Source organism: Panthera tigris, chromosome D4, assembly GCF_018350195.1.
Source record: "Panthera tigris isolate Pti1 chromosome D4, P.tigris_Pti1_mat1.1, whole genome shotgun sequence".
NCBI lineage: Eukaryota > Metazoa > Chordata > Mammalia > Carnivora > Felidae > Panthera > Panthera tigris.
Window position 1 is genome coordinate 26,452,767 of NC_056672.1, and position 16,042 is coordinate 26,468,808.

At 35.3% G+C, this 16,042-nt stretch overlaps 1 protein-coding gene across 5 annotated transcripts in view; it reads right to left on the reverse strand.

Moving 5' to 3' along the window:
* The window catches only part of AGTPBP1 (ATP/GTP binding carboxypeptidase 1), a 160,335-nt gene that overhangs the window by 102,180 nt on the left and 42,113 nt on the right, over window positions 1–16,042 (reverse strand). For all 5 annotated transcript variants that reach the window (XM_042963852.1, XM_042963848.1, XM_042963850.1 and 2 more), the window contains 5 exons: window positions 13,363–13,430; window positions 10,166–10,229; window positions 9,579–9,725; window positions 7,274–7,405; window positions 4,445–4,538 (listed from right to left, as the gene is read on the reverse strand). In XM_042963852.1, coding sequence (XP_042819786.1) covers window positions 4,445–4,538; window positions 7,274–7,405; window positions 9,579–9,725; window positions 10,166–10,229; window positions 13,363–13,430 — 505 coding nt within the window. The remainder of the gene's footprint in view (window positions 1–4,444; window positions 4,539–7,273; window positions 7,406–9,578; window positions 9,726–10,165; window positions 10,230–13,362; window positions 13,431–16,042) is intronic.

Here is a 16,042-nt window from a genome sequence, read left to right on the forward strand (position 1 = left end):
CTTGCAATGACTTAATCTACTGTTAAGTCTTTATTCAAAATATAAAAATCCTAGAGTACTGTTAGAGAAACAGTCTGTCTTTCTTTGAACCAAATAAAAGTGTCTCTGACAGTTTCTAATCCTTAAATTACATGTGTTTTGGGTTCATGTTTATTCTTCAATACTGGCAAAACTGGGATGTGAACCCAGTTCTTTCTGATGCCAAAGCCCATCATGCTTGTTCCACAGCTGCACATTAAAAGAAATTATGAAGTTCAGTGCAAAGTCCTCTTGATGTTTTTACTAAAATGTTACTTAAAAGGTTATTTTTAAAACCTTCAGCACAAAAAAATTCTGGAATTCTCTGACACATATAATACAAATTTATAATATAAAACTTACAAAAGCATTTTAGAATAACAGATTTATTGAAATGCACAGTTTGTATTATGTTAGCTGATTAGAATTCTTCAGTTTCACTATTTTATACTTCTTCATATATTTTCCCAATCTTCCTATGTCCCAAACAGAATAATACAACCAACAATGAATGGCTTAAAAAGCTGCCTATGGCTTATTCCTTTAGGAGCAGTAAAGGAAGAAAGCTTTAGCTCCAGGTTCTCATGAAGTCACATTTCCTTTAAATTAGGGGCTCAATCCGTATCGGGACATTCAAGAACCCACTGCGCCCTAAGTTGCTTCCTTCTGGATTAACAGTGCATATATCTAAAACCTAAAATTGGAAACGGAAGGAAATCCTCAAGGGCTGCACTACCGTTCAAACATAAATAATAACCCTAATCTTATTCCTCTAAAAACATGGAGCATTATTTCAGAGGAGGAAGAACAGCAAAACAAATGTTCTATATGTCAAAATTTTATAATTAAGGGAGAGACCCTAAGATTATTAAAAATGATAAAGACATCGAGATACTGATGCTCAGCCAATGAATTGTTTATTGTTTTTAAAGTAAAAATAAAGTAAAAAATTTGTTGTTTGTTTTTAAATATAAATACAGGAAGGAATGAAGGGATAATTTAGATAGCTCTATTCCTTGCTTAGAAGCTTATACCCACTATTTCTACATAATTTTGGATATATTCCCATATTGGATATTCTAATGACATTTGTGAAATGTTCTGTTTCTCCTAGGAACATTTTATATTAGATTTGGTAACTGGTTAGAATAGACTAATGTAGACTTTAAGAATGAGATCAAAACCATGAGATAAAAGATAAATTAAAAAGTACTTTAGGAGCGCCTGGGTGGCTCAGTCAGTTAAGCATCTGACTTCGGCTCAGGTCATGATCTCGCCGTCCATGAGTTCGGGCCCCACGTTGGGCTCTGTGCTGACAGCTCAGAGCCTAGAGCCTGTTTCAGATTCTGTGTCTCCCTCTCTCTGCCCCTCCCCTGCTCACGCTCTGTCTCTGAAAAATGAATAAACCTTAAAAAAAATTTTTTTTTAAAGTACTTTATAGGTCAAGGGGAGAAATGGCATATAAATTAAAAAATAAAGAATATACTTTTAGTACTAAAATTCACTCACACCCTCATTACTACATTAGTTATCGAAACTAACTACACTGCACTCATAGGCACTGTGATCATTATAAGAATCATCTCGGGGCGCCTGGGTGGCTCAGTCGGTCGAGCACCCTGCTTCAGCTAGGGTCATGATCTCACGGCTTGTGGGTTCAAGCCCTGCGTCAGGCTCTGTGCTGCGAGCTCAGAGCCTGGAACCTGCTTTGGATTCTGTGTGTGTGTGTGTGTGTGTGTGTGTGTGTGTCTCTCTCTGCCCCTCCTCTGCTCATGTGTGCGCATGTGCTCTCTCTCAAGAATAAACATTTAAAAAATTTAAAAAAGCAAAAAAAAAGAAAAAAAAAAGAATCATTTCATTAAATCCTCAAACCAAACTTCTGATGTAGGGGTCCATGTTACCATTTACAGACAGGAAACCGGGGCTTAAGTAAGGTAACCTACTTCGTACCTAGAGCCAGTCAATGACCTGCAAATCCAGTTCCGCCTGCCTCCAGAGCCCACTCACTACACTACACCAATTCTATAAGTTGGTTTTACTAATTGTGATACAACCATTTTCTTTGTTTTGTTACATTTCATGAGATGCTCTAGGACTGTGTATGATCTCTGCATAAGTAAATATGTTAAGACATCCCACCAAACAATTTTTAATGAATGTTAAATATGCACAGTCAGCTCCATTTTCTAAAAGGGTAAAAGCTGAAATATTTGACCTTTATTTAAAAAGAGTGGAAAGACTGGAAATGTTCTGAACTTATTTGTAAAATGTGGTAAAATAGTTGATGTGGATAAATTCTTTCTCATAAAAGAACCATAGCTAATAAAAGTAGAAAGAATGAGAAAATTAGAAAAGTCACTATTCTGCAACCCCTAAAGAAATAACGGATCTAGACAATGTCATGAAATACTGCTAAATTATTAGGTGGAAAGTAGAGCCATCACCTAAACTCAGTGATCTCAAGTAGTACAAAACAGAGTACCCAGCACATCTGAAACATTTTGATCAGAAAAAATGAACCCAAATCTAATCAATCCTCTAGCTCTATCAGTCTACAGGAAATTCAAGGGATATACCTACATGTTAAAGGACCCCAGGATACAGTCATCTTAATCCAGAATGTTGGGACAACCTACAAGACATCACCCAGGTCCTTCAACAAATAAATAAAACAGAACCAAAAAACAGGGGAACTGTTACTGATTGTTAAAGATTATGAGACACAGCAATCAAATAAAATGTACAGATCTTATTTGGATCCTGATTGGAACAAGTCAACTGTAAAAAAAGACATTTCAAAGACGATCAGAAAGTATCAGGGGCGCCTGGGTGGCTCAGTCGGTTAAGTGTCCAACTTCTGCTCAGGTCATGATCTCACAGTTTGTGGGTTCGAGCCCCGCATCAGGCTCTGTGCTGACAGCTCAGAGCCTGGAGCCTGTTTCAGATTCTGTGTCTCCCTCTTTCTCTGCCCCTCCCTGTTCATGCTCTGTCTCTGTCTCAAGAATAAATAAAAACATTAAAAAAAATTTTTTTAAATAAAGGAAGTATCAGATGATATTAAGGGATTATTAATACTGCTGGACAATGAAACAATATTCTGGAAACACTAAAAGGAAAAAGTTGTGTCTGATGATAATCATACTAAAGAATTCACAGAACAAATGTTACAGCCAATATTTGCTTCAAAATACAGAAAGAAAGAAAGAAAGAAAGAAAGAAAGAAAGAAAGAAAGAAAGAAAGAAAGAAAGAAAGAACGAACGAACGAACAAGGAAGGGAAAGCTGAGATAAAAATGGCCAATGTTGGTTACTGCTGAAACTGGGTGGTGGGTACATCACAGGGTCCTATTCTAGTTCTGCACAGGTCTGTAATTCCTCTAGTCTATTTTTGTGTAGGTTTGGAAATTTCCTAAATGTGACAAGGAACAATGTGTGTGTCCTGTTTGGATTCTGATTCAAACAAACCCATTAAAAAAAGGGCATTTTGAGACAACAGGAGAAAAATGAACACAGAACAGATTTTAGGTTATATTAAGGAATTAATAATTTGGTTGAGTATGATTTTAGTATTTTGGTTATTTTTTTAAGTCCCTATTTAGTAGAGTTAAATACTGAAGTATTTAGGGAAAAATGATAAAATATCTCGGATTTTTTTTACAGAAATATATATATTTGAATTTCATATATGAATAAAATATATGAATGGCATCTGGGATTTGCTTAAAAATACCTCAGCATAAATAAAAGTATAAAGGGGGATTAAATGGCAGAATGTTGATAACTGTTGAATCAAGTAAGTGATTAATAAACCTAATTCAAGATAATCATTCTAATATAATATAAACTCCAGGTATCTTTGAAAAACTCAGTATTTTTTTTAAAGAATATGGCTTAAGAAAAAAATACTAAATATAACCAAATAACTGGAAACTGCTTTCATTTTTGAGGCTGAAAGACCTACAAATGAAGAGATATATATCTTGGAATATACATATCTCAAGAAAAAAAAAGACATTATTTTGACAAAAAAGAAATGTATAAATTTAAAATATGTTCAGATAATTGTAAGAATGAAGGATGCAGTCACTGAAAGACTGCAAAACTGGGTAGGGGATATAGTAGGCATCCAATAAATGTTTCTGAATGAATGCTACTCTGTCAATGAGGTTTTTCCTCTTCTAGTATCTAGGAATGTTCTACATCTAAATTTCCATAACACTATATTCAATGACTTTAAAGCTTTCTAATTTTGATACACCTTTGAAGATTAAACTTTATATTTTAAAAATCTTTATCATAATAAAATCACTAAGAACTAAGAAAGGACCCTCGATACAATATAACTCAACCTGCTGGTTGCGCAGATCAAGAAGAGGCCCACAATAACAAAAGATAGACCTCTATTTATACTCAAAGCATTTACTCACTTCATGAGACCCGAATTCTTCTTACTAAATGGTCCAATGATTTTAAACAGCAGCTCCACAACTCCATTTTTCCCTAAGGATACTGAATTCACAGCTAGGAGGGGGAAGAAAGAATGTAAAATGATGTTAAAACCTCAATAAATAGAAATGTGTATTCTTGGTAATACATGGCCAAAAACACACACAAGTTCTGTAGCAGATATGAACTCAAGGCCTCATGACATCCACCTTAGCCAATCACTTGAAGGGAAGATTTGGTTGGGGGTGGGGGTGGGGAGAGGGGGAAGCAGTTATTTACTACCTTACAGGGAAATTATGAAAGAAGTTATATAAAACAACACAATGTTACTACAAAAAAAAATAGTTTTAAATTGCTCTGTTTGTTTCTTCAATAAATTTAGAGAACTCTTAAATACAAGGTCATGGAGATTCAAGGACAAAAACAGTGAGAACACAGTAGAGAGGAGCATGACAGTAACAATAAACAAATCATTACTACATTATTTTCTAAATAACTAAGAGTTGTAAGCTGTTTAGGTTACACCTGTGTGGAGCCCCAAATCCATAATGAAACTGAAGGTATCTCTGTAGAAATTGATGCCTGGGCTCAGTCTTTACCAATGAAAAGGAGCTAGCAAGGACAGGAATTGCTGTAAGGGAATGTCTCTGGAGACAGGGATAACACGGAAAACAGAACAGAGTCCGTGAACAGCACGGGTATAAAGTCACACATTAAAAGATAACAGTATCAGGGGGTGACTGGGTGGCTCAGTCAGTTGAGCATTCAACTTCAGCAGGGCATGATCTTGTGGTTCCTGAGTGTGAGCCGCAAGTCAGGCCCCATGCTGACCCTGTGGAGCCTGCTTGTAATTCTCTCTCTCTCTCCCTCTTTCTCTGCTTCTCCCCTGTGCACATGTGCTCTCTCCAGAAAATAAATAAATATTTAAAAAACTTAAAAAAGCAAGATATAATACCAGACAGAAGTTGTTAATTTGTTCAACTACAGGGAATTGCCCAAAAGGAACAACCAATCAGACATGCATTTTAAATACAGGTCAGATCCCACAGCACTGTGGGGAAGACAGATTTGAAAGACATGTAGATCCTGAGAAACTTAACAGAAGACCATGGCGGAGGGGAAGGAAAAAAAAAAAAGTTAGAGAGGGAGGCAGCCAAACCATAACAGACTCTTAAAAACTGAGAATAAACTGAGGGTTGATGGGGGGTGGGAGATGGGTATTAAGGAGGGCACCTGTTGGGATGAGCATTAGGTGTTGTATGGAAACCAATTTTACAATAAATTTCATATTAAAAAAAAAAAAAAAAGAAAGAAAGACATTTGTTAGCAGGCTGTGGTCTACGTGAGAGGTGATGAGACCTCAACCAAAGCAACTGTGGTGGGGGAAAAAGAGGAAACAACTTCAGAGTTTCACACAGAATACACAATTACCTATCCAGAAAATTGTGCCTAACGTTTTAAACTCTGAACACATATATTTTTAAAAATTATAGATAAACCATTACTAGCCTTCTAGTGGTAAATTCAATATGTTGCCACCAAAAATATAAGCTCAAGTTTTGTATGATTATTTTAATTTCTTCTGTATCTAGTTTTCCATTATCCCTTCTAATTTTACCTCTGCCCTGTCTTCTTTTTTCCTTCATTGGGGTATTTGGTGGTTTACCTGTTTATTTTTTTAATTTTACTTGAGTGTAGTTGATACACAATGTTACATTAGCTTCAGGTATACAACTTAATCATTTGATAAGTTTATACATTTGGTATGTTCACCATCAGAATAGCTACCATCTGCCCCATTACATCACTATTACAGTATTATTTTAATCCAATCAATTTATTTTTTACATCAACTGGGTGTTCTTTTTCCTGTACTTTTCCTGCTTTTTCCTCTGCTTTCCTTGTGTTTATTGCTCTCTTAACTTCTTTGGTTAGAAATCCAATTCATTCATTTTCTTCTGTTCTTTTTAAATTATCTAGTGTTAATTCTTTAAGTGGTCAGAGCTATTTTCCTATGAGCTCACCTTTAGCCATAGTGTCAAAGTATAGCTATCGACAAATACATATACACGCACATTTTTATACATACACGCAAACACACACACACATCTCTACCACTTGGACTATCATTATTCTACAATGATATTCTGCCATGATATGGCAGAATCATGTACTCTCCATGTACATCATATCATGTACTCTACAATTTCAATTTCAAGGTGTCTTGTTAACCACTCCAATCCCATAGTCAGGGAATAGAAAGAAAATTCACACCTCCTAGGTTTGGGACCTAATATTAGTGAGAGAGTGTGTGTGTGCGCGTGCTAGGAAGCTTTCGCTCTGTGATCCCTCTTCTCTGCAGCTTCCTCGGAGGCTCCTATACTATTTTCTTCTGTTCCACTACTTCCTTATTGATTGCTGAAGGTAATTAGCTCTAGGAGACTATGCTACCACATGCTTTCCCTCTCAGTTTTCCTCTCATCTGTGAAAATCCAAATAGGCTCAGCAGTTTTTCTAGCTGCCAACGCTCACCTATTCTTCCACATCTTCCCACAGGCTGTCTATTCATCCCCTTCACTACAGGCTTTTACAAACGGCAGGAAATGAGAATTCTCAAGATTTTGTCAACTTACCTTCCTACCACTTATCACTTTTGTGGCATGGGGTTAGGAGTTACCAAGAGTCATATTAAATATTCTCTTTTCTTGTCTCCAATTTTTAGAGATTTATGGAGCTTAGGTACTTCCCCATTTGCATTTTGTGTAACTTGACAACACTGAGTCAACTAAAAGCAGCCCTAAAATACTTACAATTGGCAGAATATACTCGTAAAAGCTGAAGACAAGGCAAAACCAAGCGATGATTCTGCAAATTCTGTTTGACCAAATTCAGAGTTATATTCAGAGCTCCATTAATTCTAGCTTTCACTCCAAATTTTTTGTCTGTTAAAAAAAAAATGAACAAACACATTTTAGCCATGTATAACTTCTGAATGAAATAAAAATGTCATAAAGCAATGAAAATTTAAAAACTTATATTATGAATTCATATTATCACACATAAAATTGACCAGAAGTAACTAAAATTGGAATTGCTTTCTTGTATATTTTTTATTTTTTTTTTTATTTTTTAGAGGGAGTGTGCAAGCAGGGGAGAGAGGATCTTAAGCAGACTCTAAGTTCTTTCTGCAAGGAGGCTGGCAAAGGGCTTGATCCCACAACCCTGAGATCATGACCTGAGCCAAAATCAAGAGTTAGATGTTCATCCGAATGAGCCACTCAGGCGCCCCTCTTACATAATTTTAAAAGATTCCTTAAACTTTTAAAACATGGCCTGAAAGAAAGTACAAAAGGGCAAGTTGGGAGGACAGCACACAGGGACAGAGGTTGAAAAAGTTCGACTGTCATGAAAGGAATAATTTAACTGCTCCACTACGTACATTATTCAAAGGAACACCATCACAAGGTTAGGGAGAATTATAAAGAATCTAAATGTCCATTACCAATATTATTTATTTCATATTAACCATATTTTTCAGACTTAGAATATAAATTAATGAAAATATAAACAGCTTAAGTAAAAAATAATCTAGCAAATATTATCAAATAAGTTTCTAAAGGATCTAATTCAACACAGAAAAGGAGAAAAAGAAAAGTTCTGGATTTTTATTCTCACAAAGAGATTAAAATAGTCTAAGAAACAATCTGGATAACAAGAATAATGTTAAGATTTCAAACACAGAAAATAAGCAGGACCAGCAAGCAGAGTTATTTCATTAACAACAGGAATTTTACATCAAAAAGAACTAAACATTCCTGAGGAAAAACTACTCCCATCTGGGGGGGGGGGGGGGGGGGGGAGACAAAAAGTATAGAAAGTCACTCAAAGAATTACAGCACAATTTCCTTGAATAACAAAAATGGAAAACTAGTACAAATAATAAAGGAGATACCACAAATTTAAAAGTACAGAAGACAATAAAATAAACCATAACTTAGAAGAGACATTAAAGAAATACAAATATAAATTCATGAATGTCTTAATTTCATGAAAAGCAAAGGAAAGCTCTAAAAAAGGAGGAAGCATGAGATAACAATAGTCATCATGAAATAAGGTTTTCTTGTTTTATTTCTCATTTACAGCAAAAATCTCAGCAGGGAGCCCTTAAACTTCAAATATGAGAGTTAAGGAAAAATAAAAGTTGACATATTTCTTACATTAACTGAATATTTGTTTAAGTATTAAGGCCCTTAAGACAACTGGAAAATTAAAGTCATCTCAGAGATGCTTTGAGGGAACAATTGTTAAAAGTATTAAATATTTATACAGTAAGGATATGTATGAAATACATAATAATACACTGAATACACATATGTAAACACTTTTTAGAATAAACAGTTTAACCAAAAGCTTCAAAGTTTAAAACTCATAGGTACACCACAAGGCAATGGCAGAACTCTTAAAAAATTGCTATACTAAGAGTTCAGAGAATCATTTTAATCTGTGTAGCTAGACTACTATAAACTGAATTTAGGTTCTACTCCAAGGATGCCCTTTCTCTGTTAACCTAACCTAAATCACCTTTGTTTCAAATCCCATGTTTTCTCAATTTCTATTTTTTAACATACTGCAGGTCTTAACTGTTATAATAATCGGTCTTACAATATTTTATATCTCTTTTGATCTTGACTAGGTCATAAGCTTTTTAAGCACTGAGACTGTGCAGTACAAATATGACTATTAATGAAAAGTGAACACATTTCACCTCCATGTTCCTCAAAGCATTTCCATCCATACTCCCTCCTTCCAGCTCCAACAATATCCATGCTATATGTGTCCTTTACACACATACAAATGCAGGCACACATACACTAAGACACACTTGTGATTTTGACATATTTTTCTTCCTTTTTTCCAACCTACGCAAAGGAATTCCTCGTGAATTTAGGATCTCCCATTCTTGCAGGCTACTGCAGTTGACTGTAAAAAGTAGTCCATAGCTAAGACTGAGAAAAAGCCGTACCATTTTAGATGTTCAAAACTGACCAAGTTTCAAGGCACACAGAATCAACGTCACAAATGGTTCTATGATGAACACACAAGTGAAACCCTTACCTTTTGGTCCAATCTTTGCAAGAATAGAATGAATCTGCACCATTAACTCCTCATTCTGGGGAGATTCTTTGCTAGCATTCGTAAGTAACTGCAACAATATTTGTGAACCACCTTTGGCGACCAAGAAACTCGCTCTTCGACCTCCACCTAAAAAAAAAAAAAAAAAAGATTGTTTTTAACTGTTTAAACAGCAAATCCTCCCATAACATATTAAAAACATCACAACTTGTTAGCATTCAAGAAATACTTCAAGAGATGACTTCTGAAATGAAATACCTCAAAATCAAATTTTCTTTCATTTCATTTAGTATTTTAGTTAGAAAAACAGCAGAAGGAGTAAATAAAAGTGATGCCAAAATTCTACACTCAAGGCTCTGGAAATGGGTTTTGGAGTGGTTTGAGGGATACTGGAAGATCCCTCAAATCAAAAACAAAGCAACAGTAAGAGTATGACATTTCAGCTTCCAAATTCTGATACTCAGAACTGTCTCTATATGAGTATCAAAAAATTCCAAATAAAGTACACATAATACATTGTTGATCACTGTTTACAAACAGAAATTAGACCAAAGGAAACAAAAACTTACCAGCTGACACCAGCTCAACAAGAATGCTTAAGATATTAAGTGTAGTTTGAAGATCTTTCGTGTTCTGAAATAAATAGTTTATTTGCTGTATTAAACCATTGTAAATCTGTGATTCCCAAACCTTTTCTGTTCCTGTTGTGAACTACATATATTTTTACAAATGACCCTTCCAATTTCTCTGAGAACAAATGTATTTGGGCTTCCACTATTCCCACTCATCACTTCAGGAGCTTCTTCTTGCCCAGGAGACTGTTTGCAGGTCATCTGAGCTATTATTTTCTTAGTACCAACATTATTACAAGAGGAATTCATTTGTCATTTGAATTCATCATCTTCTACCAAACAGAAAATACAAATAAATGAATCAAAATGTGAAAGGCACTACAGTGTATATATGGTGACTACCCAGTCACCTAGCTCTCCTCACAGAAGGCAACTGCAGTACCAGTTGCTTGTGTATCCAGCCGAAGATAATGTGCACACATAAAAGAAATCCATGTAAATGGAGTACACGTGTATACACAGATTTCTACAAATGATATTCCCCTATGGATACTATTCTATACATTGATATTTTTATGTATGAACAAATGGTTTCTTAACTCTTTTTTAGGGGCTACAGGATATAATCCATTATATATGGTGATGCCATTGTTTATGAAACCAGTCACCTACTAATGGAGTATTTAATTTTTCAAATCTTTTGCTATTAAAAAACTGTAACAAAAAATTAAGTACATGTTTATACGGAATCCAGTACATCTCCATATGGGACGAATTCCTGGAGTTTCTGGGTCAAAGAATATGAGCATTTACTTTGATGAATATTACCAAATTGCTCTTCATGGAGTAATTTACACTCCCACCAACAATGTGGAAGAGTATTTCCCAAAGTCTGGACAAAGAAGAGAAAATGTTTAAATACTTTCCTTTGGTTACATTTCTCTTATTAAAAGCGATGCTTGGATCAAGAAAACCACAGATAAAGCAGAATTATGACCTACTTAGAGAATTTCTTCACCCCCAAAGTAGAGGAATGTTACAATGTTTATACAGAGGAATTTCAAAAGTGCTGTGTATCAGTGACTGGCAGGAGTCTCTTACTCTTCCCCTTTCCAAAAGGGAATGAGTGTTGTCTCTGCTTCACCATTTTAGCTTATAGACTAATGGAACCAAAAGGCCACATCTAGACCAGTTAGAGGATTATGCATTAACCAGAAACCCTTGTCTTAGCATTGGAGATATTAAATGGACCATCAACTCACTAGAGAGGAATCTGAAAGAAGAGAGGGCCAGACAGACATCTGTTAAAAAGAAGAATGGACTATGGCAGAATATTATTACGTGTTTGGCAAACTGATTTCATCTTCTTCCTGGGTACACAGTCAAACCACATTTTCCAGCCCTCTGTAATTAGGTTTGGGCCATGTGACTGAGCTCAGGCCATTGGAACCTGAGTGGAAGTTGTATTGTCATGTCTAGGCCTTACCCAGACAAGTCTCCCATATGTAATTTGCCACCTCCCACCCCTGCTGACCTCAGTAAATTGTGATAAAGCAAACAAACAAAACAAATGGTGTTCAATCTCAAGTGCCATTTGTGTTTCTTTTCCTGGGAACTGTCCAGAACGTCTACACATTTTTCTATTGGATTGCTGATTTAATTTTTCCTTACTCATTTGTAAAACTTCTTTATATGTTAAAGAAGTTACACAAGTTGAATGTTTTTTCCTCAGTTTGCCAAGTGTCTAGGGTGTTTTTTTCCTATGTACTTTTGTTAATGGAGTTGAATTTATCCATATTTTCCTTTATAACTCCTGAGTCTTTTTTTACATTAGAAAAGCCTTCCAGGGCACCTCGGTGGCTCAGTCAGTTAAGTGTCCAACTTGGGCTCAGGTCATGATCTCACAGTTCGTGAGTTCAAGCCCCATGTTGGGCTCTGTGCTGGCAGCTCAGAGCCTGGAGCCTGCTTCAGATTCTGTGACTCCCTCTCTCTCTGCTTCTCCCCCGCTCAACCTTTGTCTCTCTATGTCTCTCAAAAAATAAATGAACATTAAAAAAAAATTTTTTTAATAAAAAAAAAAAAGCCTTCCCTGTTTAAAGATTATTTAAAGATTTCTCCCATTACTTCCTCTAGTATTATGATTTTATTTTCCAAGCTTAAATCTTTGCTGGATATAGAACTTACTTTGGTGTAGGAAGTAAGGATCCGCTACACTTTTCTAAGTGGCTACTAATCTATCTGAGCTCCACTTAGTAAGTAATCCCTCCACTTCTCACTGATCTAAAATGCTACCTTTCTTAGATGATATTAAATTCCCATGTGATCTTTATTTATTTCCAGAATTTCTATTACACTGATGTCTATTACTCATGCACAATTTCTAAGCTATCTGAATTACTAAAATTTTATAGTGTTCTTTGATATTTGGTGCAGCAAGTCTTTTCTCATTTCTCTCCTTTTTCAGAAATGTCCTTTCTACTCTTGCTTTTTATTTTCCCATCGGACTTTAGAAAGAAAACTGTTAATGTTTTTATTGAAATTACTCTAAACTGATGAATCAATTTAGGGAAAAATGACATATCATTTTGAATAGAAAGTGATTCCTACCAAAAAACATGAACTTACTCCCTGTTCTTTTTTTTTCCAGCTCTACTGAGATATAATTTGACATATAACACTGTGTAAGTTTAAAGCATACAATGTATTCACTCCCCACTCTTAACACCGCACTGAATAAAATTTAAAATCCTGATTCTGAATATATCCTGCTGTTCCACCCAAAAATTTTACACTGGGATAGAAATTTAATTATTACCAACATAATATAGTTATTCAACCAATACATGCAGTAAACTAAATCACAAATATATATCACCTAACACAATAAATGAGAATTTCCAACATCAATCATTTATTTCCAGCTAATGCTTTCTTATTACCAACTGGAATGGCATGTTAAAATTTAAAATATGGTTACATGATAATCATCAGGGAATAAATATACTTAGAGGTTTACCTAATATATGTTAGAATGCTTCTGCCACCGTTCCAAGTGATCATTTAAAACATAAAACTAACTTCCATTCATTGGCTTTACCTCTAGAATAAAACTTTTATACTTCATATATACATTTTTTCCTTCAGTCCTGGTTGGTATTAATAGTTATATTAATTAAAGCCTGTCAGCGATTTACCTCTAGGGTTGACAGCAGAACTTCCATTCCTGTAGAACCTTTGGCTGTCATTTCTCTCCTTGTCTTTTCTGAAAGGTATAAAAAAGTTTTCTTCTAAGATATGAAAGAAAAAAATTACATATAATTCTATTGTATAGCTAATGTAGAATCCACAGGACTCCATTGATTTAGTAAACATTCTAAATTGGTTCTTAGATGTTTCTCCCTCTGATACTGCTAATTATACTCTGTGGGAACTTCCAGATCTCAGTTTACAAGACCTTCCTTGCATTTGATCACATTTCCTATCATGAACTAGATGAATCCTTATCAATCCATCTGTAATCTTAAAATCAACAGTAAAGTGTAGATACCAGAACTGCAGGTGAGGTAGGAGTAGTAATGGTAGGCCTCTTTATTATCTTTATGACTAGAATTAGAAAATATTTAGTCAAAATTGGTGAAAACAAAAACCTAGTACCATTTTCAAATGTTTTTACTGAACTAATACTATTTTAAAATTCTGAATTACACAAAAATAGAAAACTAGGGAAGAGCTGCTTCTGCAAGACTCTGGAGATCAGATCACCCAAATAATCCCTTTTATCTCACTGAGATTGGGAGCAGGGGGAACAGTATACATTTTCCTCTATTTAAAGGTTTCTAGAGCTTCTCCACGATTCTTTTCCTTTGATTGACAAGATAAGAAAGGTAGAAAGGTAGACATTTAGATAGACCACACACAAATTATATGTACTTTACCTGTATCACTTCATTTATGACTCACTTTAACTGTCCAGGAGAAAAATTACTATTTTTACAGACCAGAAATTTGAGTTCAGAAAGAAGAAATCTGTACAATGTCATTGAGCAGGTAAGTGTAACAGTAAGAGACTGAGTGATCCGGATGTTTCTGAACCCAAAGCTTACAGTCTTTCACTGATTTAGTGTATTTCTAAAAGAGCCACAGGAATCATTCCTTTATATAGGACTGTTGGTACAAGAGACTTGATGACCCTCTCCAACTGTTTCACACCTAAACATTAGTGCCAGAAATTCTTTTAACATAGAATGACAATGCCATTCCTTTCACATTTTGAGATTTTAAAAAGAGAACACAAATAATCCATTCTCAATACAGCACATATTACATAGTAAAGTTCAAGAGATTGGTAATACCAAATGTGTTCTACACAGGGATGATCAAGGAGTCTAAGAGCAGAATGAGCCCCGAAGCCCTGATAAGGGGAGGGGGTAAAAGTGAGACTAGGCCTTTAGAACACCACACTTCTGCCCAAAGCAAATCCTGTTCAACTTGCATCGTGAAAGAACGAAAAAGCCATACGTGGTATAATTCTGCCACATACAAATTATATATTTACAATTTCACAAGGAAATGAAGTGTAAAATGTAGACGACAAGTCACAAAATCTTGGGAAAAAACTCATTAGTCTGATACCCATCTGAAAATTAGGTTATTCTAAATTATAAGTTATTACAAAAAGGGACAAATGTGCTACAGAGAAGTTATAGTAAAATATTATTTATAATAACTATTAGTAACTACCTACAAAATAAATATGGAGATTAGAAACCATATTTTTCTTTAAAACAACAAACTCATGCTATCATGCATCATCTTGGGTCCAGATAACGCATTTTGTAAAACTTACAGAAGTCTTACAATCTGTTTAAATATAAACTTGAATAAGTGACTGTTCATCTCCTTACCCCTTGCCATAATTACTAATGCTTAGAAGAATGACAAATTTCTTTACCTACAAAAAAAGGAAACACTCATAAATATTCGTAAAACTCAATTCCCTTTTAAAAAGTATATGATTCATGGGGCACCTGGATGGCTCAGTTAAGCAGCCGACTTCCACCCAGGTCATGATCTCCTGGTTTGTGAGTTCGAGCCCCACTTCGGGCTCTGTGCTGACAACTCAGTGCCTGGAGCCTGCTTCGAATTCTGTGTCTCCCTCTCTCTCTGCCCCTCCCCCACTCATGCCCTGTCTCTCTCTCTCTCTCTCTCTCAAAAGTAAACATTAAAAAAATTTAAAAAATAAAAGTATGGGATTCCTCTGCTGACCCTTCATTTCCCTGGGCCAGCTGCCTCCATCAGTAAGCACTGAGTTATAAAATAAATATTGTTTAAATATCTACAATGTACCCTTGATTTAACCTTTTAAATAACACAACTGATTTACTATTTTTTTTTTACATTTATTTATTTTTGAGAGACAGAATACAAGTGTGGAAGGGGCAGAGAGAGAAGAAGACACAGAATCCAAAGCAGGCTGAAGGCTCGGAGCTGTCAGCACAGAGCCCAAAGCAGGACTCTAACTCACAAACCGTGAGATCATGACCTGAGCCAAAGTCAGACACTTAACCGACTGAGCCACCCAGGGACCCCCACAATTGATTTACTACTAAAGCCAAATGATTTTTCAATATTAATCACACAGAATAGTCAGAAGACTGAGATCTCCTCTACTAACAAACCATTACATTTTCACTTTCATGGAAGACCAAAAACTCTCCTTATTGTAACATCCACGATCATCTAGTTTATTCCACACGCTAAACGAAAACTAGGTGCCATACAGTTTTTTACTATACTCTAGATTCTGTCATAATCTAAGGAGGTTTCGATGTCAATGATTCAAATACCTAGCTGCATAGTTTTTTGACAACAAAC